The 22,518-nt window shown below is 34.7% G+C and overlaps 2 protein-coding genes across 2 annotated transcripts; both read right to left on the bottom strand.

The window, feature by feature from the left end:
- Positions 1 to 390: 390 nt before the first annotated feature.
- Positions 391 to 5,046, bottom strand: LOC104111984 (probable pectate lyase 12). Its single transcript, XM_009621808.4, has 4 exons — positions 4,732 to 5,046; positions 2,715 to 3,627; positions 1,648 to 1,850; positions 391 to 798 (listed from the first exon to the last, which is right to left on the bottom strand). The coding sequence occupies exons 1-4, from the start codon at positions 4,863 to 4,865 to the stop codon at positions 573 to 575; spliced, it is 1,476 nt and encodes a 491-aa protein (XP_009620103.1). The 5' UTR covers positions 4,866 to 5,046; the 3' UTR covers positions 391 to 572.
- A 16,886-nt stretch (positions 5,047 to 21,932) lies between these two features.
- On the bottom strand, positions 21,933 to 22,253 carry LOC108947855 (uncharacterized mitochondrial protein AtMg00240-like). The gene has a single exon (XM_018776239.1). It carries the CDS (start codon positions 22,251 to 22,253, stop codon positions 21,933 to 21,935), a length of 321 nt encoding a protein of 106 aa, XP_018631755.1.
- Positions 22,254 to 22,518: the final 265 nt, after the last annotated feature.

Raw genomic sequence — 22,518 nt, forward strand, 5'->3', positions numbered from 1 at the left:
AATAATGGCTATTTTTCAATTACTTTAAAAACGTTGACTATTTTTCAATTACCAATCCGAAAACTGGATAGCCCATGCTATTTTCACTTTTCTTTTTCCCCCTTTGGGGCGCAAAAGGCCTTTATCCTATGCGACATTGAGAGTTGAGACTTGCCAAATATATTGGGAAAAAACAATTATATAGCCGCTCTAAAAATAATAGCCGTAAATATATATATATATATATATATATATATATATATATATATATATATATATATATATATAGAGAGAGAGAGAGAGAGAGAGAGAGAAAGAGAGAGAGAGAGAGATAGATAAAAAATATACAAATTTTATATACTTATATAGCTACCGAATGTAAATAATTTCAACTGCGGGCTAAAATTGATCTTTGCCCAAATATATTCAGGGAGGGAATGTTGTAAATTTCCTTGATTAAAAGGGTTCAGGGCGACAATTCTGCCACCACAAAAAAAGTACACAACTTGAACACCATTTTCTAAATAGTTGTGAGAAAAAAGAAAAGGACCATTTGTTTTCCTTTTTCTTTTTCCTGACTTAAAATTTTCAGACTACAAAAGCATGGTTGTTACTTTGACATGAATAAACAAGAAGGCTAACAATGCCATAAGACAAGTAAATAACAAAGAGTTAGAGTAAAGTGTAAAGCTCCCTGACTCTTCATCACCATCATAGTCTTCTGCGTCGCCGGAAATCGCCACCAAATCTTCTCCGCCACCGTCCACTGCGCCGTCGGTGTCATTGGTGGCAGCAGTCCATTTACCACTGTTGCTTCCCCTGCTCGTTGTCATATGAATTTCTATTAGTATAACTCACAACTGAGTTAATTCAAGAAAAAAAATTAAGCGACACATTAAACATTTATACCGTACAAAACCAAGAATCATGCCCATGTTATCAATTTGTACTTATTTAGCTAAGTTTCTAACGACTTATCCAATTACTTGGTCATGCAACTGAAGGGATTTCATTAGTAATCTATGTCTACTAAATTAGAAAAAAAATAGGGATTTTACACTAATAGCCGGTAAAATTTACTATTAATTATTTTTAGCCAATATACATAAATTATACTATAATTATACATGAATTATATGTATATCATATATCCACCTGCTATTTTATGTTTAAGCACTTGGGCTGGCGCCTATATAAGTTTATTCTTCAAATAAGTACAATATTAAACCTTTAAGAGCAAAGCTATTCTTCAAAAATCAACTTGAGACACATTTTCTTAAGACATACCCCCCCTCCTCTATCCAAGTTTATGTAACAATATTCAGATTTTGAGAGTCAAACATGTTGTTCTTTGATCATAATTTTTTCATATACTTGTTAAATATTTTTGAATTATTAATATAAATTAATATTTAAATACATGATTAAATTTGAAAATCGAAAAGTGAAAAATATAATATAAATTGGAACAAAGGAGATACTAATTATTGTGTCACTCAGAAAGGAAGTAGCCCAACCCCCAAATTAATTACTAGTATTAATTAACAAAGACAGAGACTAAGAGGGGCTAATTAAAGTGTTGATTACTCTACTAACATAAAGGACAAAAGGGAGAAAAAATGAAGAGAGAGAAAAGGAAAAAGTGAAAAAGAAGGAAAGTAAAAGGACCTGTGAATAAGAACACCAGCATTCATTGTAATTTGGTCAATGAAATCAGCAGATTTGGGCTCCACACTATAAGCCTTCTCATATTTAACTTCAACTCCTTCACCTGAGGCCACAAAGTATGCTCCATTTGCCATTACATCCCCTTCACTTCTCCAATTCCAATTCCTCCATTTTTCTTCTCCTGTCTCCACTCTTTTTGTTACCTATGTCCCACAAAAAAAACAACTCAATTGAGCATCCAATGCAACTTTTTTATAAACAAATGACATATAAATAATTAATTATCTTACTAGTTTGAAGAATCACTTTTCTTTATCCTATATCGTATCAAGATAATAAGAACAAGGATTGTAATAAAAGGATAAGTATTTATTACTCCAACCAGAGGACTCGGGTTGGAACCCTGAATATAGAGTTTACCCGCAAATTTGAAAGTTATGGAGTCAGGTTTGGAATTTTAGCGCAACACATTTAATTTGCTAGAATCAAAATTTATTTTTTTGAACTTGTTCAGTGAACTTTGAAATTGTACATTGTATCTGTCCCTAGATGTAGGACATCAAATTTAACCTTTCTAATAAGATGTTTAGCCAAGTTTCTAAAATCAAATTATTTTGAAAAGTATTTTTCAAAAAAAAAAATTCTTTTGATGAGAAGCAATGTGTCTGGCTCATAATTTTAAAAACTTTTGAACAACAATTACTATTTGACCAATCTTTTAAAAGGCTTTTTAAATATATTTTTCTCAAAAAGTGCTTTATGAAGAGAAACTATTTTTTTCTATTTCTTAAAAAAATATTTCTAATTCTACTAAAAATATTTTTTTTCCTTCTAAAATCTTTGCCAAACACCTTAACTTTAAAAAAAAAAATTGTTAAAAAAGAAGCATTTTTGGTTAAAAAGAAAGATGGCCAAATAGGCAATAAGAAAAATAAGACATGCAAAATGTTTTCTTTTTGGTATTTCATCAAATGTTTTTTATTATTTTGGTACAAAATTAGGGACAAAAAATTAGACTACATAGTTTTTTCAATTTTAAAGGGAAAAGAATGAAAAACAGTAGTTACCTCTTTAGCAAAAGGGTTGAAAGGTGCAATGTAGCGATTTCCTTGACTGTTGATAGTAGGATTACCACTTCCTCCAATTGCATACATTTCCCACCTTGTGAAATCATTATTCACAACATGAATATAACCTCTTCTACACCTTGGCATTCTCTGAATTAATTTCTTGCCGAAATGATTAAAAGAAATTGTCACTTGCATTCCTGAATCTGGCAAATAATCATCACTATGTCCTAATAACATTACCTCATTATGATGTGAAAAATGATTATTTGATATTGTAATACCAGTGGACCCCATTACTACATCAATTAAACCATCTTTACAATTTGACAAAGAACAATGGTCAATCCAAATATCTCTTGATCCAAATATAGAAATTCCATCTCCATCTGATTTTGTTCTCCAACCAAAATGTGTAGGACTAGATCTTATATTAGTTTCACCAGATTCATAACAATGATGTATATGAATATTATGAATAATAACGTTTGAAATATATTGTAACGTTACGCACCCTCCACCAGTAATGTGAACGTTAACTCCGCGACCATCTAGGGTTTTGAACGAGTTGAAAATGAGTTCTTCTGAGAGTTTGATTTCCATGTTGGCTGCAAAGACGATCCATAACGGTTCTTCTTGAATGACGCCGTATCGGAGAGTGCCAGGTGGCGGGTTAACAGGGTCAGGGTCCGAGGACGAGGTGACAACATAGTAACGACCACCTTTCCCACCTAAGGCGTATTGGCCAAAACCTATGGCACAATCGGCTAGTCTTTGGCGATTTAATTGCCAATTATGGTCACATCTCCAACAATCATCTATAGGGTTACCAGTTTGGCAAGATTGATCACTAGAGGTGTAGGACAACATTTTCCTTCTTGTTTGGAGCATTGAGAGTGATACATTAACTTTTCTGCAATACATTAATGAAAAAAGTTTAATTTCTAGCCACAATTAGTATTAATGTTACAACATGTTACTTTCTTCATCCTAATTTTTTGAGATGATGACCTAAAACAAGATAGGCAGTTATGTGGTTATAAATTAGCTCATTAAGGAAAAAATATAAAGTTTAAAATTAGTATTTTTTAAATATTAAAAAATATAGTAATTATTTTTGGGACAGTTAAATGGAACATCTACATGCTATAATATTCTAAAATATATAAATAATGTAAAAATATATTAAATTCTAATAAAAAGGATTGAGTAAAGAATATAGGGTTGGTCAACATTAAAGCTCTATGGACAATACTGTAAAAATGCAGAAATTGTTTCCCACTCTATGCTTATACCAACATGGTAAAAGTTCCTATAGGTCACACAACAGTCACACAACAAAAAAGAGGAAAATGAATTCTATTGTCGAAAGGAAATCCACAAATTAAAGCTATTAGAGGGCCTACAACTAGATACTCAGACAAGAAAAAAGCAGAAAAGAGAAAATAAGAAACCAATAAATACACATATCTACCTACATCAAGAACTCTTAAAAAGTTAATTAAAACTCACAAAGCCAATAAGACACAAGAAAATCCTAAACCCTCTCCCCTCTTAAAAAATAAAATAAGAAAAATTAAACAAAAAAAAAAAAGCAATGAAGAAGATAAACTCAATTCCTACAAGAAATGAAACTCCATCTAAACAAAGAAAAAATAGCTCATTATTGTAGCAAAGATAAAAGTTGAATTCACGTGACTTATAGGATACAGGTTCGAACCATAAAATCAGTCACTAATATTTTCATTAGGATAGGTTATTTATATCACCCATGTCTTTGTGAATAAGGCAACTTTGTTTCTTGAATGTATGAAGGAAATTTTCTTTAATACCATATTCTTGAAAAATGTGAAAAAGAATAAAATGTGGTACTATTAACAAAAGTTCAAGAATGTGGGAGTCCTATATTGTGGAATTAATGTGGAAAACAGAACAAGCAAAAAACAAAAGAGCAAGTAGAGCAAAAGAGAAAGACATAAACAAGGAGTTGAAGCTTAAAAAATGGTAAATGCGATACCTATTAACTTCAAGAGCAACAGCTTCAGGATCAGGATGCTGACCAGGAAGAGTAAGGTTCATGTACATCCCCAAACCAAAGTGAAAAAATGAGGTTAAAAGCAAGAAAATCACAATGCAGCTTCTTTGGAACATTTTTTCTATACTGTATAACTCTAATTTGGTTGTTTTAGTGGTTTGGGGTCAGTGAGTTAGCTGCATTATGGAGAAATATGAAGTTTGTGTTAGTGAGAAAATGGAGTGTGTGTGTGTAAACTGTGCACTGTGGGAGAAGATAACAAATTGGGGTCTTGGGCAGTCTATTTCTACTTAGAGTAGTAGAGATGGTATTCTACTTTCTGACATGATTTATAGTCATTGTTAAGAGAATCTCTCACCTGGATTCACTCATGCTTTAATAGCAGAAAAGCAACAGAGTATATTGAATTTTGAGGGTTTCTTTCTTTTTGCCCCACCCCCTCTCTTTTCCCCACCCAATTAAAACTTTTGAATCTAAATATTAAGGTGTTGTATTAGAACGTCTCAATCTAAAAAATATATCTGAATATTAAGATTTTGTATTAAGATCTGAATACTAAATGATTAAGATTATTTATTTATTCTACATCTGAAATGTATAAAACTTGTCTTTATTTAAAAATTAATAAGTATAAATTCAAATCAAATAGTAATAGTTAATCTAATACTGTATTAATAATATTTTAAATTTTTTTATGATAGTAAATGATGGTGATGGCTAACAGTAGTGATTGTGAGTGACGAGACTAGTAGTTGGTGGTATTGGTTGATGATGGTGATTATGAGTGGTAGACGGTGGATGACAATAGTAGTTAATGGTAGAGGTGTCAATGGTTCGGCCGGTTATTTTATAAATTTATACCATACCAATTGTTTGGTTATTCTATTATGTATAATCAACATTAAACTTTCTAAAATCGTCTCAATCATATCGGTATCAGTACAGTTTGGTTAATTTTTTTTAAAAATATCATGTAAAGTCACTAATAGAAGTAGAATGCAATAACACATGAACTTTTATAGAACTTTGCAAAACTCTCTAGATATTTTTACTGTTTAAAAATTGATAAATTAAGAAAATGTGAAAGATCGTGAGAGTATAGATCCATAAACTATTTTATAGCAGCGTAAAAGAAATTAAGCAAAGAGAAAAAATATAAACCACACGAGTGGAAAGATATTAACCAAACTATGACTCAAGAATAAAGTCTATAGAAAATTAAATATTCAAAAAGATAAATCTAAATCATACGAAATGAAACACATTCAATACATAGTAGTTTGCTACTTATAATCGATGGAATACCTTGCTAGTGAATTTGCTATCAATAATTTAATTTCAATAGGAGTAACATAATAGGTAGGAGTGTTCATGGTTCGTTTGAATCGGTTTTTTCCCTAAAAAGAAATCAAAACCAAGTAAGTCGGTTCTTAAAATGTTGGAACCAAACCAAACCAATTAAGTCGGTTTTTTAGGGATTCGGTTTTTTGTCGGTTTTTATCGATTTTTTAATTTTTTCGGTTATTTATAAATTTATTTCTTAAATATGAGACATAACTACCAAACACATATTACGGCGACTACATTTTCAACGTAACACTATCAAATCAATTGTTCTTTGAGAAATCTATCATTAACCATGATATATTGATGGTAATTTAATCAAATAGTGATGAATAGTTTAAGTACTCAATTAAAAAATAATTATTTTTAACATGAAATAATTCTTCTACTTAGCAAAAGCAAACTACCAATCAAACTAGAATGTAAAGGCAAAGAATTAGATTATTGTAATAGCAAAGAACTAGACTTAAAATACAAATGATGGTGTAATAATAAAATTAAATAGCTACTTCTATAGTCGATTTTGTTCGGTTTTTTTGTGTTATTTTTTGATTAATAGCAAAACCAAATCAAATTTAATCGGGTTTTAAAATTCAAAATCAAAACCAAACCAAACCTAAAAGGTATCGGTTTTTTTGGTCGGTTTGGTTCGATTTTTCGGGTTTTTATGAACACTCCTAATAATAGATTTGGAATTAGAATTTTGAGTTTAATTAGTTGTTAGCTTGCAACCATTTTCATAATTGCAAGACTCAAGACAAAATTTAATATTTTACTATTCTTAAACTTAATATATAAATATATTTTCCACATGTTAACTTATTTGGTACGTTTCGGTATTTTTTTAATTTTATTTTCATAATATAAAAAACTACCCTAATTAGTGGCACAATTATAGATTTATATAAAATCTACAGTTTTATTAAAAGAAACCTGAAAATCGGTTTAGTACGGTATGGTTCTGACGATTTAGTCGATTTTTAGATATTTATTGACACCCCTAGTTAACGGTGTTGTTTGATGGTAGCGGTCACTGATAACGTTGATGGGTAATATATAGTGCTTATTGATAATTGTTGTAGTAATGGTGGTTGGTGATGATGGCTGTGAATGATGGCTAGTGGTAATAACAGATGACATTCATGCTTGGTAGCGGTACTAGTTGTGGCTGATGGTGATGGTAATGGATGGTGGGTAGTGTGTGGTGGTAGTCTATAATGGTAGAGGACGGTAATAGTATTGGTAATGGTGGTTAGTGGTAAAAGTATAAGAGTAATAATAAAATGTCATTTTTACATAAATTCTTAAATGTATAATATCTTAATGATATTAAGACTCTGTTATAAATGTTAATCATTAAGATATATTCAGATCCATTAAAAGCTTATAAAATTAAAAAAAATAAACATATTTAATGGTTAAGATTTGAATAATTAAGATTCAGATCTGAAAAATAAATGCACTTAATGACTGATATCTGAATGATTAACATTTAGACTTCTATTAAGTACAAGCAAATGAGGTTTAACAATGCTTACACTTTTTTGGTCTTATTGGATTAAGGATGTAGCCAAGGGCGGAGTTAGAAGATTGGATATTTAAGAAATTCATTAAATATGTATAAATATTAAATTTAGAACTCAATTATTAGTTTTTGAACTCGTCATTTTGAAATTCAGAATTCACAAAGTTGAGATATTGACTCTGCCAATGGGCGTAGTTCCGAGTTGTACAAATATGTAACTATAAAATTATAATCAAACACAAATTTAAGATTTAAACTTAACGTATTTAAGATTATGAATTTATTAAAGGTAGAAATCACAAGAAACAATCTACCTTTTCATGCGTGGTCTATTAAGGACATTCTTCTTCTCAATACTTAAACATGGATTTATGACAAAAAATACTCCGTAATTAACAATGCCAAACTTTTCAAACTTCATTAGGTTTTATCAAAGGGAAATCCTCTTCCCTCCCCCCTCCCCCCCCCCCCCAAATAAGCCACAACACCCCCTCTTACCACCCCATCAACCCAACCCAACCAAAAGGGTGAAAACATAAAAGGTTAAAAAGTGTACGCTTAGCCTTCTTTACATAAAATTTTCATACTTTAGTGTCAAAAAAACTGGTTTCGATATTGGGGAAACTGGAAAGTCTTTTTGGTGGACCACTGAGGGCCTAATTTGAGGGCCATGTATAGCGGGCCTAATAGGTCTTTTAACATTTTTGTAAAGGGCAAAGATTATTTTTATCTCCTATTTATATTGGATAACTATAAAATTGTATAAAATTTTATATTTTTTGTATATAATATATATAAAAAATATTTATATATATATTTTCGTCTATTATTTTGAAATGGACTATGGACTGTCATTTTTTTTTTTATATTTATAATAATAAGGGATTCAAATGTTCACTCTTTTTAATTTTTTAACCGGTACATGGTCCGTATTGAAATCCGATTAAATCTGAATTCACGCCAAGATTTACCGATAGCATATCGTTCCCTAACAAAGGTAATTTCACGTAGGACTCGAACTGAAACATAGAATTAAAAATAAAACGATAGTACCACTCCATTACAGCCCCTGGTTGGTAAGTGAAATAGCAACTTCCTCACTGAGGATTGTAGACAAATTGTGCAGCAACTGTCTGGAGATACTGGAAACCATTCTACCTAGATCCCATTTTCAAAGACCACTATGGCCCGTTGGAGCAGTGAACACTTTCCATAGTCTCTTTTTCGCGGGCGAAATTAAAAAATAATCAGATTTACAAGTCGTAATTGAAAAATAGTCACAGTTTCAAAAATAATCAAAATTTAGCCACTTTTCATGTAAAAGATAAATTTGAACGAAAACACTATTCAAAATCCGAAAAATATTCCACCATAATATATTGGAGTTCCAGTATAATAAACTAGACTTCAAGCATAATATACTGGAGTTCCGGCATAATATACTACAGTTCCAGCATAATATGCTGGAAGTTCATACACATGTACTCCAATCTCCAGTATATTATGCTGAAACTTTCCGTGTGTTAGAGTTTCAGCATAATATGCTGGAAGTTCATACATAGGTGCACCAATCTCCGGTATATTATGCTGGAACATTCTGTGTTGCACAAAATAATGATTATTTTTTAATAATTATACAAATACTGACTATTTTTTAATTATCAGTCCGAAAACTCACTAGCCGTGTTATTTTCACCTTTTTCACATCCTTTAGGCCCGTAATTAGCTCAGCTGTATGGTTAAAAACTCAAAAGTTGCCCTAATTTTTGGCTCCATACATTTTCCTTTTTCTTTTAAAAGTTACAGGTTCGTTACTGTCCCAGAAAACAGATTGATTGTGGTCAAATTATGACTAGCACCACAGCAGTAATTATTTTTAGAATCACTGGAGCTTCCCGCCTGACATTTTTTTTAACATATACTGTATTAACCTTTCTCCTTCCTTTTTTTCACTTTTTAGTTTAAGATGTTTTTGTTTAACGATGGTGGTGTCTGGAAAGCTTACGCAATCCGATATGATTCTGCAGACTTGAGCACAAAAAAAAAAAGATTGGCGCGATGCACGAAACATCTTGTATTTACGCACGATTCAAAGAAGGATCGTATTTCAAACGGTGTGATATAGGTAGTATACCGTGATACAAGCATAAATAACTAATTTTACTGCTCAAATTAAACTCATGACCCATACGGCACATAAAAACAATTTTGGCGTTGCTTAAAAGCTCAAATGAAAAAAGAATCATCTAGGGTTTTTAGCCTTTGTTGGTTTTTCTGGTTTAAGTTATTGGCAAGTTGAGGAAACGTAATTATATATTCTCACATTACTAACTAATTCTTCCTTTTTGTTTCTTCAAAATTATGAAGGGCGGGCGACCAGGATAAGAGAATACAGTAGGAAATGATAACAACTCTAGAATGCAACTAGCTGTGTATAGTTAACTTGGGAACTATCACTCCATTATCTCATACCACTATTCTTTAGATTAACATGTTAAATAAATTTTCTAATTTGAAAATATTATAAGTAAATTCAAGATTTCTACGTAAATCTCGTGGAAATCATTTTAATTTTAATTATCCACGGTTGACTTGGCACACCCCTTAAAAATTAATAAATAACATGATAATTTACTATACTACATATAATTATTATTATTGAAAAATTAACTTTGACTATTATAAATTCAAATTTTGAGAAATGATAAAAGTAAAAGTGGTAAAATGGTAAATTATCCATTGATTTTTAAAGTTTGACATTATTTGTCATTAAATAAAATGTTTCAATATGTATCATGGCTTTATCTAAAGTCATTTAGACAAAAAAGAAGAAGATAAAAAACCGGGAAAATGTGACAATATTTCTTTGCATAAAGAAATATATATTCATTTTCAATCATGGGAGGAGAGGTATATTCTTTTTCCATCAGACATTGTAAAGTATTCCAGCTTCTTTCAAAAAGCTCTTTAACTATTACTGGACCCACATTTTCTATGATCTCGAGTTCTTTATCAACCATATATCCCATGATATAGGTTTTGCATTAACTTTTTCTGAATAATTTAGAGAATTCTTTTATTAGTTTTAAGAGACCATATTTATTACTCCCTGCGTTTTATTTTATATGAAATTATTTTTTTTAGTCCGTGACAAAAAGAATGATATTTCTTCTTGTTTGAAAATAATTTACTTTTATGCAATGATTTATAGTCATTCAAAATATATGTAACTCATTTTACACACAAGTTCAAAAGTCTTTTCTCTTTTTTTAAATTTCGTACACAGTCAAATGAGTTCACATAAATTAAAACGGATAGAGTATCATTCAACCTTAATCGAAGTGAAACGAAAATACAAAATATATTGTAATAAATACAAAACGCTTTCTTTGATTGAACCATTCTTTATCAATAAAACAAACATAAGGTACAATTCTATATGACTTTTAAAAGTTTAGTATTTATTATATATAGGGAAAAGTTCAGGTAGTTGGCTACTTGAACATTTATATTGTTGATGAGGGACGGGAATTACAAAGTGGGACCGAACTCCATCAATAAAGTAAAAATTCAGTAATTATTCCTCAATTGTATATGACTTTATTTATTTTAAAAGGAAGATGATCAACTTAACATTTTATTATCTTTTTTATTTTTGCATGATAGTATATATAAAAGAGAAAAGCTGGGAGAGGAGATAAAGATAGGTCTTTGTATACGGTCAAAACCGAGCTTTTCCTTCGTATAATTAGTAAAGATTGAAACATAATGAACCAATGATCGTCATTATAATATCGAGATATGATGAGAAGTCGGGTTATCGAGCTCAAGATCCAGACCGATCAATACTAGACTCGAGTCAATATCGAGCTCGGGTCAATATCGAGCTATAATATGAAGTGGGGTTATCAAGATCGAGAGCCAAAGACCGATTAATGCCGAGCTCGAGTTAATATCGAGCTCGAGATCCAGAGACCGACCACTACCAAGACCAACCAAGATCGAGCTAAGAGACAACAAAGTCATTATAGCCGCACTAAGGGAAAGAATCTCGACAGAAATTAAGGAAAAACTAATTGATTAATCTATCATGAGATCTCCACTATGTATTTTTAATTATATCCAAATTAGGATTCTTCCACTATGTGAAGAGTGACTATCATTTCTGTAAAGGGGACACATTGAACATTGAGACATCAATACATTCTCACTTCTCAAAGATTATTGATTTTATACAAAAATATAGCAGAGATTATTCTTTTTTAGGCTTTGGACATTGATTCATCTTGCGAGTTTATAAATTATTCTCTACTCAATTTGGTTTGTGTTTCATTCCTTTTTTACAGTCAATATTCGATATATTTCTACCTATTTTTGCGATTTGTACCAAGTTATACCACGTATCCTTAGAACTACGTATAAATTCAACACTATCCGTTTTTCGGGTAAACAATTTGGCGCCCACCGTGGGGCTAAGGATAATAGTGGTTATTTGGTACGAATCTCTCCAAAACACACCATTTTACACTTACTCTTGAAAGTGTCTTTGATTTCATATTAAAAATAACGAACTCTCAATCAATGGCCCTACCTATTGACAATGAAGCCGGCCTTCAAGATGAGAACAACAACTCGTCGACCGGGGATGAAAGACCACTCGTCGATCCCGTTGGTACTCGGGCCGCAAATCCAATCGACGTCAATTCACATGTGGCCATCGAGGCGAACCAGCGTTCCGACCCCGAAAACAGCATCCATGGTGGAACTCGACCTGCAGTTAGAAATACCTAAAATATTGGAGAAGGCGGGAGCAACCTGCGTATAATCTTCGAAATGCTACAAGCTCAATAGGTAGCAATAGCTTAGTTGTAGAGCCAAACCCAGGCACCAAGCAGGGTGGAGCACAGTCCACCCCAAGAAGTCACCCACAAAATGGGGCAAGCTATAGTGAGGTCAAATGAATAAGAATTGGGGACTAATCCCGAAATTATTAAGATGCTCGAAGAACTAATAAAATGAATAGAATCATGAGACAAAAAGATTGAAGCAAACGACCAAAAGATGCAAACTTATAACTCCAGAGTTGATCAAATCCCGGGGGCACCACCGATATTGAAGGACTTGGATTCCAAAAAGTTCGTACAAAAGCATTTCCCCCCGAGCGCGGCTCCAAAATTGATCCCCAAGAAGTTCTGCATGCCCGAAAGTCCTAAATACAATGGAACGACCGACCCCAACGAATACGTCACCTCTTACACATGTACCATTAAAGGGAACGATCTAGAAGATTACGAGATCAAATCCATATTATTGATGAAGTTCGGTGAAACCCTATCAAAGAGAGCAATGATATGGTATCATAATTTACCGCCTAACTCTATCGATTCTTTTGTTATGCTTGCATATTCCTTTGTAAAAGCACATGTTATATCCGTAAAGGTCGAAACTAAAAAATCGGATTTTTTGAAGGTAAGGCAAAAAGCTAACGAAATGCTAAGAGAGTTTGTATCTCGTTTCCAAATGGAACGAATGGATCTACCACCAATTACAGACGATTGGGTTGTCAAGCTTTCACTCAAGGACTGAACGAACAAAGCTCGATGGCTTCACGATAATTGAAGCAAAACTTAATTGAATACCGTGCCATTACATGGGTCGATGTGCACAATAGGTATCAATCTAAAATCAGAGTCGAAGGTGGTCAGTTCGGAGTCCATTCGGAGCATATTTATCTAGCTAGGAATGTCGAAAGAACCAAGAGAGACACCGATCGCGGACCAGGGTTAAGTAGGGATCGATATCGGCCATATAACGTAAATCGGAGGAGCATCGGACCCGGTCGGAACTATGTGAGAAACAAAAGAAGAAATGATCAATGTCCAAATAATTAGGGGTTATGACCAAAATCGACTTCGACGGGCCTCTCAAAAAGCACCGAGGCTATCGGGCCTAACAATTGGAATGTAACTCACTTAAAAGCGATATTACTACTGAGGTATGACCCCCGTTCGTTTATCTTTTTGTTGCTTCAAAACTAACAATTGTATATAACTTAGAACAGCGGTTCGGTGTTAAATGTTGCGTCAATAGTATTCGAAGCTTCTCTATCTGATCAACCTCGAATACATGGGGGCGTCACCCTCGGATATCAGCTACAGAAAAGAAAAAGAGTTACGTTAAAAAGTCTTCGAGAAAACAATATTATTGTACAGGCCAAACGATCAAATGAACCGTGCCCACGTAGATTGCTCAAGCCTTAAGCATAAAACATGTACGCATGTAAGATTATTTCACACAAAAATGAAAAGAGGCCCCTTCAAGAATTTATTGCATCTGATTCCTATCGATATATCGAGCCTAAGGGCTACCCTAACTCGAGTTCGACCAACCATTCTTACTCGGGGACTATCTTTCAAGCCCAAGGGTTACCATTAATTCGACTTCGAGAAATCATTCTCACTCGACTAAAAATCCCAAGGGCTACCTTATTTCTAGTTCGAGCAAGTCCTCACTCGACCACTAAGACTCAGGGCTACTCTTATTTCGAGTTCGAGCAAATCCTCACTCGACCATTAAGCCTAAGGGATATGCTTACTTCGAGTTCGAGCAAACACTCACTCATTAAGCCTAAAGGCTACTCTTAGTTCTAGTTCGAGCAAACACTCACCCGACTATTAAGCCTAAGGGATACATTAGTTCGAGTTCGAGCAAACACTCACTCGACCTTTAAGCCTAAGGGATACCTTAGTTTGAGTTCGAGCAAACACTCACTCGACCGTTAAGCCTAAGGGATACTTTTACTTTGAGTTCGAGCAAACACTCACTCGACCATAAGGCCAAATGGCTACTCTTATTTTGAGTTAGAGCAAATCATCACTCAACCATTAAGCCTAAGGGATACTCTTATTTCGAGTTCGAGCAAATCCTCACTCGACCATTAAGCCTAAGGGCTACATTAGTTCGAGTTCGAGCAAACACTCACTCCACGGTTAAGCCTAGGGGATACTCTTACTTTGAGTTTGAGGAAACACTCACTCGACCATAATGCCTAAGGTATACTCTTATTTCGAGTTCGAGCAAATCCTCACTCGACCATTAAGCCTAAGGGATACTCTTACTTCGAGTTCGAGCAAGCACTCACTCGACCATTAAGCCTAATGGCTGCATTATTTCGAGTTCGAGCAAATCCTCACTGGACCATTAAGCCTAAGGGCTACTCTTACTTCGAGTTCGAGAAAACACTCACTCGACCATTAAGCCTAAGGACTACATTAACTCGAGTTTGAGAAAACACTCACTCGACCATAAGGCTTAAGGGCTACTCTTATTTCGAGTTCGAGCAAATCCTCACTCGACCATTAAGCCTAAGGGCTACTCTTACTTTGTGTTCGAACAAACACCCACTGGACCTTCGAATAGTTATTCAATGCTAAGGCAAATTTGACCTTTCTATAAATTAACAAAAAAACAAAAGATTCAGAAGCCATAAAAGGGAAAAAAGTTTTATATACAATTCTTTTACAAAGGCAACTCGCCCCGAAGGGAATTCTTTACAAATACCAAAAGCAACCTCAAAAGAAATAACAACTACCTAAGATCCTAAATGGTTTGATCTTCATCGGAGGCCGCGTCCTTGGCATCTTCCCCGCCTTCAGATTCGCTCGAGCTATCAGAGTCTTCCTCAGGAAAGGCCAACCTTCGAGCCCATTTTTTCCTCTGCCTTGGCAATTTCAATCTCGGCCCCAATATCGAAGCCCTGAGCGCCGACCTCCTCGAGAGCTTCTCTCCGAGCCTGCCATTTAGCGTGATCGACTATGCTCTTGGTTTTGCCTTGGTTTACCTCAACATCGATCCTGAACTGGGCCACTTTATCATCAACCTCTTTTATTGGACTCGATCACATAAGATTTGGCCACTTCGAGTTCATCATCCAAGGTTGCTTTATCAGAAATAGCCAAATCTAATCGATTTTGAAGCTCTTTCATCCTCTAGATCAACCCTAAGGCATTTTATTTCGCAGATCAAAGTTGGGCCTCAGACGACTCCAACTGAACTTGAACGTCTTCCTTTTTCGAGGCAAGGATATCCATTTTCTTTTTAAATTTTTCCGCCTCGGCCAGTAGCCCATCTATCTGTGAGTTGAGCCGTCCGATTTGCTCGATCCTCTGCAGAACCTGCAGAATCTGATCGTTAGTAGTTATCTCCAATTCATCTTCACTATCATTTAAATTTCGGAATACGTGCCATGCCATCTCCTCGTGCTCTTCCCGAGCTGCTATCAAATCTGCTGGAAGTTTCTCATTAAGAAGCTTGTAAGAGTCACTCTTCTTAGTGAGGTTCCGAACCTCAGCCTCGTGCTCCTCTCGGACTCGTAGGAAGGCCTCGGGATGCATCACTGAAGCCTACAAACATAGGAAAAATGTTAGAGTTAACTGCATATCTAAATATAAGAGAAACAACAAAGATGCCATCAAAGTTACCCAATCCAGATCATGTTGGGCCTCATTGAAAAGGCAGGTGGGTCCTACCGCATTCATCACTGATTGATCCTCTTCGGTCACCAAGGACCGAAGGTAATTGGCAACCCCCACGGGGGGAGAGCAAAATTAAGGTATTTTCCGGGACGGAGAGCACTACCTTCCGCCTACGATCAGGATCAATAATCTTGGTCAGGAATCGGTCCACCAATTTCAGAACTGATGAAGACCCGGCATAGCCCGACCATGATGCTTTCTTTGGCAGCTCACTCGATCCCATCCAGAAATCCGTGGATATCGGTCGGCTCCTGAATGCCCTCGTAGGATTGACCTTCCAACATGCTCGCCTCACGGATCATAGCATCCGATATCTGAGGGGATCCAGTAATATCGATTATCCCAAGCTTGTCCTTCGATATATCTTCTACCCAAGATGTCCTACCCTCGGTCTCTCCCTCAACCACCTCAGGTCGAGATCGAATATTCTCGATTTTTCCTTGTTTGGGAATCACGGCTAAAACTCCCTTGTTAACCGCCGCTGATTCGGAGGATTGTTATATCACAACATTAGACCGCACACACGCTAACTCCTCTTATTCTTCTTCGGGCTTGTCCCTTAATCGGCGTATCGAGTTCAAAAACATGATATCGGAGGCCCCCTTGGGTTTGCGAGTTTTCTTCACCGGGTTTTTCTTGTCCGAGACCGGAAAACTCGGTGCATCTTTTCTTTTCCTCTCTTTAATCTGCTTTGGGGCAGCGACCTCTTCATCACCAGATGGAGGCCTAATAACAACATCTTTCCCGAATCCAACAAAGGAAAATGGAAGGGGTAAGTAAGTGAAGAAGATCGAGCTACAAACAAAACTGAGAAAGAGACTTACCGTGGCTACGTGCCTCCAATCGACCCTTTCATAGTTCCACCCAAGCACGCTTAGAGTACGGTCTCTGTAACACAAGACCTTCAATCCATTATTTAAGGTCCAGGATTGGTTTCGACATCTAAGCCACAACTGTATTAGAAAAGAAATAGTGGATCAAGAAAATGAAAGGCGGCCCCATATTAAAATGCTCGAAAGGAAGTAAATACTCACGACTCATATTCCATTTCTAAGGAAACGGCATGTGAGCGACATAAATCAGGTCCGAGGTTTTGACTCGAACAAACCGGCCCATCCAACCTCGATCACGAGTTTCTTCTATACTTGAGAATGGTGTTTTAGTGGCTCATTGAGCTAACTTGATCAACCCTCCTCGATAGAGTCGGGGGCTATCAAGGCGCATAAGGTGATCGAGGGTGAAAAGACACCCCTCGATTTTGCTTGAGAAGAATCGGAGAAAAATCACTATTCTCCAAAACGAATGATGAATCTGGCCAATGGTCACGTCGTATTATTTACAAAAAGCGACGATTACTGGATCTAATGAACCCAACGTGAAAGGGTAAGTATAAATACTTAAGAACCCTTCCACGTATGTAGTAATTGATTCTTCGAGTGATGGAACTATCACGTGTTTGTCGCCCCAGCTACATTCTTTTTTTTACCTTTTTCGAGAATGTTCTCAGTGATTGAACGTTGGTACCTCGAGACCGGCTCACATCGACCCAGTACCGAAGATCTTTTTTCAACTTTGAAATTAATGACGGTCGAACACCCTACCGGAACGAACTCCTCGGTGCGGGGCTCCGCCGCATCCTCACCTCCGGTAAGCCGCGATGAAGAAGCGAACTCTTTCCGCGGCATCGTTTTGGAGGTTTTCACCATTAATAAATGAATGAAATGAGAATTGGGTTTGTTTGTGATATAAAGTATATGAAGTAGAAGGATTTTTGAAGAAGATACAATAGTGGAGGAAAAACCTTTGAGTAAAAAGTTTGGATGTGAAAAAAAGTTTGAATATTTGTAGGCCTCATAATGACGGTTGAGAATCATTAGTGGTAGGGTGGCCATATTTCGGTCCGAACCGAAGAAACCGATCGAACCGAAAATATTTTTATTTCGGTTTCAGTTATTCGGTTCTTTCGGTCGGTTTCAGTTTAAAATTTTAAAATTTCAGTTTTTCGGTTAGTAATTTTTTTGGTTATGTTAACCGAAAAACCGAATTATTAGCATAAAGATTATTTAAGTTATATATAGGCTAAACCTATAGGTAATAATATAGTCCTAATTTTGAAGTCTATCAAAGACCCAATCCAAACTTACCATTTTATTCTAACTTATCGAAATTTCGAAAGAAAACCAACAAATTTATAAGTCCAATTATTATAAAGAGAGAGCCTAATATGATAATGTTCAAATCGAAACCGATTAGAAATAAATCGAATCGAAATTAGAAAATCGAACTGAACCGAACTTATTTCAGTTTGGTTTCGGTTACTACTTTTACAAAATCGAAAACCAAATAACCGAACCGAACCGACCGAATGCCTACCCCTAGTTAGTGGCCGACCAACGACTGATAACCATTTAATATCTTGGTAAACTCGACCGATGGGACATTTGTCACATACGTCATAATCGGACTCGATGCAGGCATCAATGTATATCTAGTGAGAAGTTGAAAAATTATATCATTTCTCGCCACATTCTTTCCGAGAAACGAGGGGACTATCTGTATACGGTCAAAACCGAGCTTGCCCTTCATATAATTCATCAAGATTGAAACATAATGGACCGAAGGTCGTTATTATAATATCGAGATATGATGAGAAGCCGGGTTATCGAGCTTAAGACCCAGACCGATCAATACTGGGCCCGAGTTAGTGTTGAGCTCGAGTCAGTATCGAGCTTGAGTCAATATCGAGCTCGAGTCAATATCGAGCTATAATATGAAGTGAGGTTATCAAGATCGAGAGCCAAAGATCGATCAATGCAGAGCTCGAGTTAATATCGAGCTCGAGATCTAGAGACCGACCACTACCAAGACCGACCAAGATCGAGCTAAGAGACAACAAAGCCGTTATAGCCGTACTAAGGGAGAGAATCTCGACAGAAATCAAGGAAAAACTAATTGATTAATTTATCATGGGATCTCCAATATGTATTTTTAATTATATCCAAATTAGGATTCTTTCACTATATGAAGAGTGACTTATCATTTTTGTAAAGGGGACACATTGAACATTGAGACGTCAATACATTCTCACTTCTCAAGGATGATTGATTTTATAGAGAAATATAGTAGAGATTATTCTTTTTTGGGCTTTGGACATTGATTCATCTTGCGTGTTTATAAATCATCCTCTACTCAATTTGGTTTGTATTTCATTCCTTTTTTACAGTTAATATTCGATATATTTCTACCTATTTTTGCGATTTGTACCAAGTTATACCACGTATTCTTAGAACTACGTATAAATTCAACTCTATCCGTTTTTCGGGTAAACAGTCTTGGAATAACCGGATTGAGCCAAAAAGAAAGAGAACACAATATTATAAACTAACTTTTACTTTCAAAAAACATTTCCATTTCATTATTTCTTTTCCGCGTAAAGAGTAGAGTAGAGATCATTAGCTCTAAAAATAAGCCAACTGATTCATAATTACTAAGTTTGAATTTTTGTCTTAATAACTTGCTGCGTATGTCAAAAAGTGTTTTACTGCATATCAATTTCGAAATACTTTTACATATATACTTGAACGAATATCTCAACGTTATACATCTCTCTTCTTTGCAACGTTAATCAACATGCATGCTTTTAGAATTAAACATTTCCTTTTACTTAGACAATTCATATTTTCTTAGGTGGGGCAAGTTATAAAAAATATCACCCCTGACCATAAAAAAAAAAATAAAAAATTGTGCGTGGTGTCCTTCGCTTGCCTGATATTTGATCACTTTAGTCCCTTTATAAAATTTAACTTATTGTGGCAAGTTACTTTTCAATTATTTTAGATTACCAATCATATCTATTAAAATTAGATTATAGTTATATGCAATTACTATATAAATGATTAACTATTCTATATACTATTCTTGCATAGTACTTAGACTATTTACAAAAATTTCCAAGATTATCTTAATACACCAATATGCTTCTTCAAAATACAGTTTCCAAAGTTTCATTTATCGTATTAAATTACCAACAAAAGCTAGTACTAGTGAAAACAATCTAAACAGAAATTCCTGGCTTCTTGCAAACTTGTCTAGCACCATTATATATATAAAGGGATCCTTTAGTTTGAAGACAAATTATACATGAATTATAATACATTTATTAGTAATAGAAGAATTAATAGTATAGGAATTAATAATACAAGAATTGTCTCTTGTTGGATATTTGGATCATTGCAGTAAAATTGATTATACAAGATATGATGTAATGTATTCGTTTATTTTTTTCCAGCTAATTAAAAGCAATAAGCTTACAATAATATCATTTGTCCTTCATTTGACTTCTAATAAGAAGATTGTAAAAATTTATTATACAAGACTCAAAATACAAACCAAACATTAGTTTTGATTACAAGGAAGGTAATCTGCTGTAGCCTCGTGGAGATGTCATTGTAAGTACCTTACCTGTAGCGCATTAGTTTTCTGTTAGGGTTTATACTAGACAGTGGAAGAAACAAGCACTAATATTTGTGTTTCTTCTTTTCAATTACTCACCTGCCATATAGCATTATATATAGCATGAATGTGGTAATGTTAATTTCAACATCCTCATCATCAAAAGTTGTGGTGGATTATAAATACTATTCTATTTTTAATTGGAGATTTTAAGTTTGAATTCTATATATGAAATCGTCTTTTGATAACGAGCGTTTTATCCCAAATATGAAATTTTCCTGCTCAAATTCGAATTAGCCTAACCCCAAGATAAATAACGAATATCAGATGAAAAATAAAAAAATATTAATTTCAACATCCTCGAAGGTTGAGCAAAGACCAATAATCTTGGATAATGTAGAAAAAAGAAAACCTTATGTCTGTGCAGGGTGCAGTACACAAAGACTTTTTTGAGCCCAGCATTTATCTGAAGACTTTAGAACATGCTGTCCATTAATATCCAAGGCTCGAAGCTCCTTTTTTGAACTTTGTAACTTCGTGGGTCCACTACGTTTGACCATTTCTGCTCTTTATAAGATTTTTAACATTTGCTTTTGGATGATTACAGGCTTTTGCCACTCTTACTATTCTGTTTAGTTTTTGGATTCTTGCAACAATAAAGTTATTTATGTAACCTATAAATCATGAATTCGAACTTTGAAAGCGATCACTGATATTTATATTAGAATAAACTGTTTACATCACACCTTTTTAGTGTGGGCTTCCACCAAAAGCTATATGAATATGAGACACTTTCTACACCCGACTATTATTAATACTTGAATTCAGTAGTAAGAAGCCATAGATCGATGAACCCTAATTTTGTCTATTGTAATACACTAACTGATATATACAAGCTAGGCCAGGTAGCTTAATTTATATTTGGGCCTAAATACAAGTTGGGCCTGTTACTTAACCAGGATGAGCCCTACTACTATTTTAAACTCCAACACCCCCACCACCCCCAAGCTGGAACGACTGGCCATTCCAAGCTTGGCAATGAATCCTTGTTGCTGCACACCAAGTAAGAATTTAATAAAAATATCGGCAGGTTGAGTAGAATTAGAAATAGAGTGAAGAGAAATAATACCAGTAGCTAATGTATTCTGGACGAAGTGACAATCCACCTCGATGTGCTTAGTACACTCGTGAAAAATAAGATTCTTGGCTATGTGAATAACAGTCTGATTGTCACAATATACCTGGTCTAGACAGAGATTATCAATACCAAGTTCACCCAACAAACGAACTAACTAAGTAATTTCACCTACCAACATTCTGAGGGTTTTTTACTCAGCCTTTGCAGAAGATAGTGTTATGGTGAGTTGCGTCTTGGATTTCCAGGAGACAGGACAACCACCAAGTAACAAGAGAAACCCCAAAACGGATCTTCTATTATCAGAACAACTAGCCCAATCAGAATCAGAGTATCCTTTTAGAGAAAAATCAACATCACTCTTCAAGAAGAGCCCCAAATCAGAGGTACCAGCCAAATATCTCAGTACATGATAACCAACCTCTAAGTGAGGCACCATAGGAGCAGACATAAACTGACTGAGGTGCTGGACTATGAAGTAAATATCAAGTCGAGTATGCTGCAAATAATTCATCTTACCAAATAATTATCTGTAAATGGAAGGGTAAGGACCAGATTCAGCTGATAGTTTAACATGAGGATCCAATGTAGACAAAACTGGACTAACAACAGAACAGTTATATTCTTGGAGAAGATCAGTAGTAAACTTATGCTGGCCAACCAAGAAACCATGGAAGCTTAAAAATTTCAAGACCAATAAAATATTGAATTTCTCCAAGATCCTTAATTTTGAACTGGTCATCAAGAAAGTGTTTTTATGGGCAGTAATTTCAGACATG

This window comes from Nicotiana tomentosiformis, chromosome 7, assembly GCF_000390325.3.
Source record: "Nicotiana tomentosiformis chromosome 7, ASM39032v3, whole genome shotgun sequence".
Classification (NCBI taxonomy): Eukaryota; Viridiplantae; Streptophyta; class Magnoliopsida; order Solanales; family Solanaceae; genus Nicotiana; species Nicotiana tomentosiformis.

Excerpts from the sequence above, each read along its gene's own strand:
- LOC108947855 (XM_018776239.1), bottom strand. The coding sequence starts at position 22,253 with ATGAATTATTTGCAGCATACTCGACTTGATATTTACTTCATAGTCCAG.
- LOC104111984 (XM_009621808.4), bottom strand. The coding sequence starts at position 4,865 with ATGTTCCAAAGAAGCTGCATTGTGATTTTCTTGCTTTTAACCTCATTT. Across the intron at positions 1,851-2,714 it reads TCAACCCTTTTGCTAAAGAG|GTAACAAAAAGAGTGGAGAC; the intron begins GTAACTACTGTT and ends TGTGGGACATAG. Across the intron at positions 799-1,647 it reads GCTGGTGTTCTTATTCACAG|GGGAAGCAACAGTGGTAAAT; the intron begins GTCCTTTTACTT and ends GACAACGAGCAG.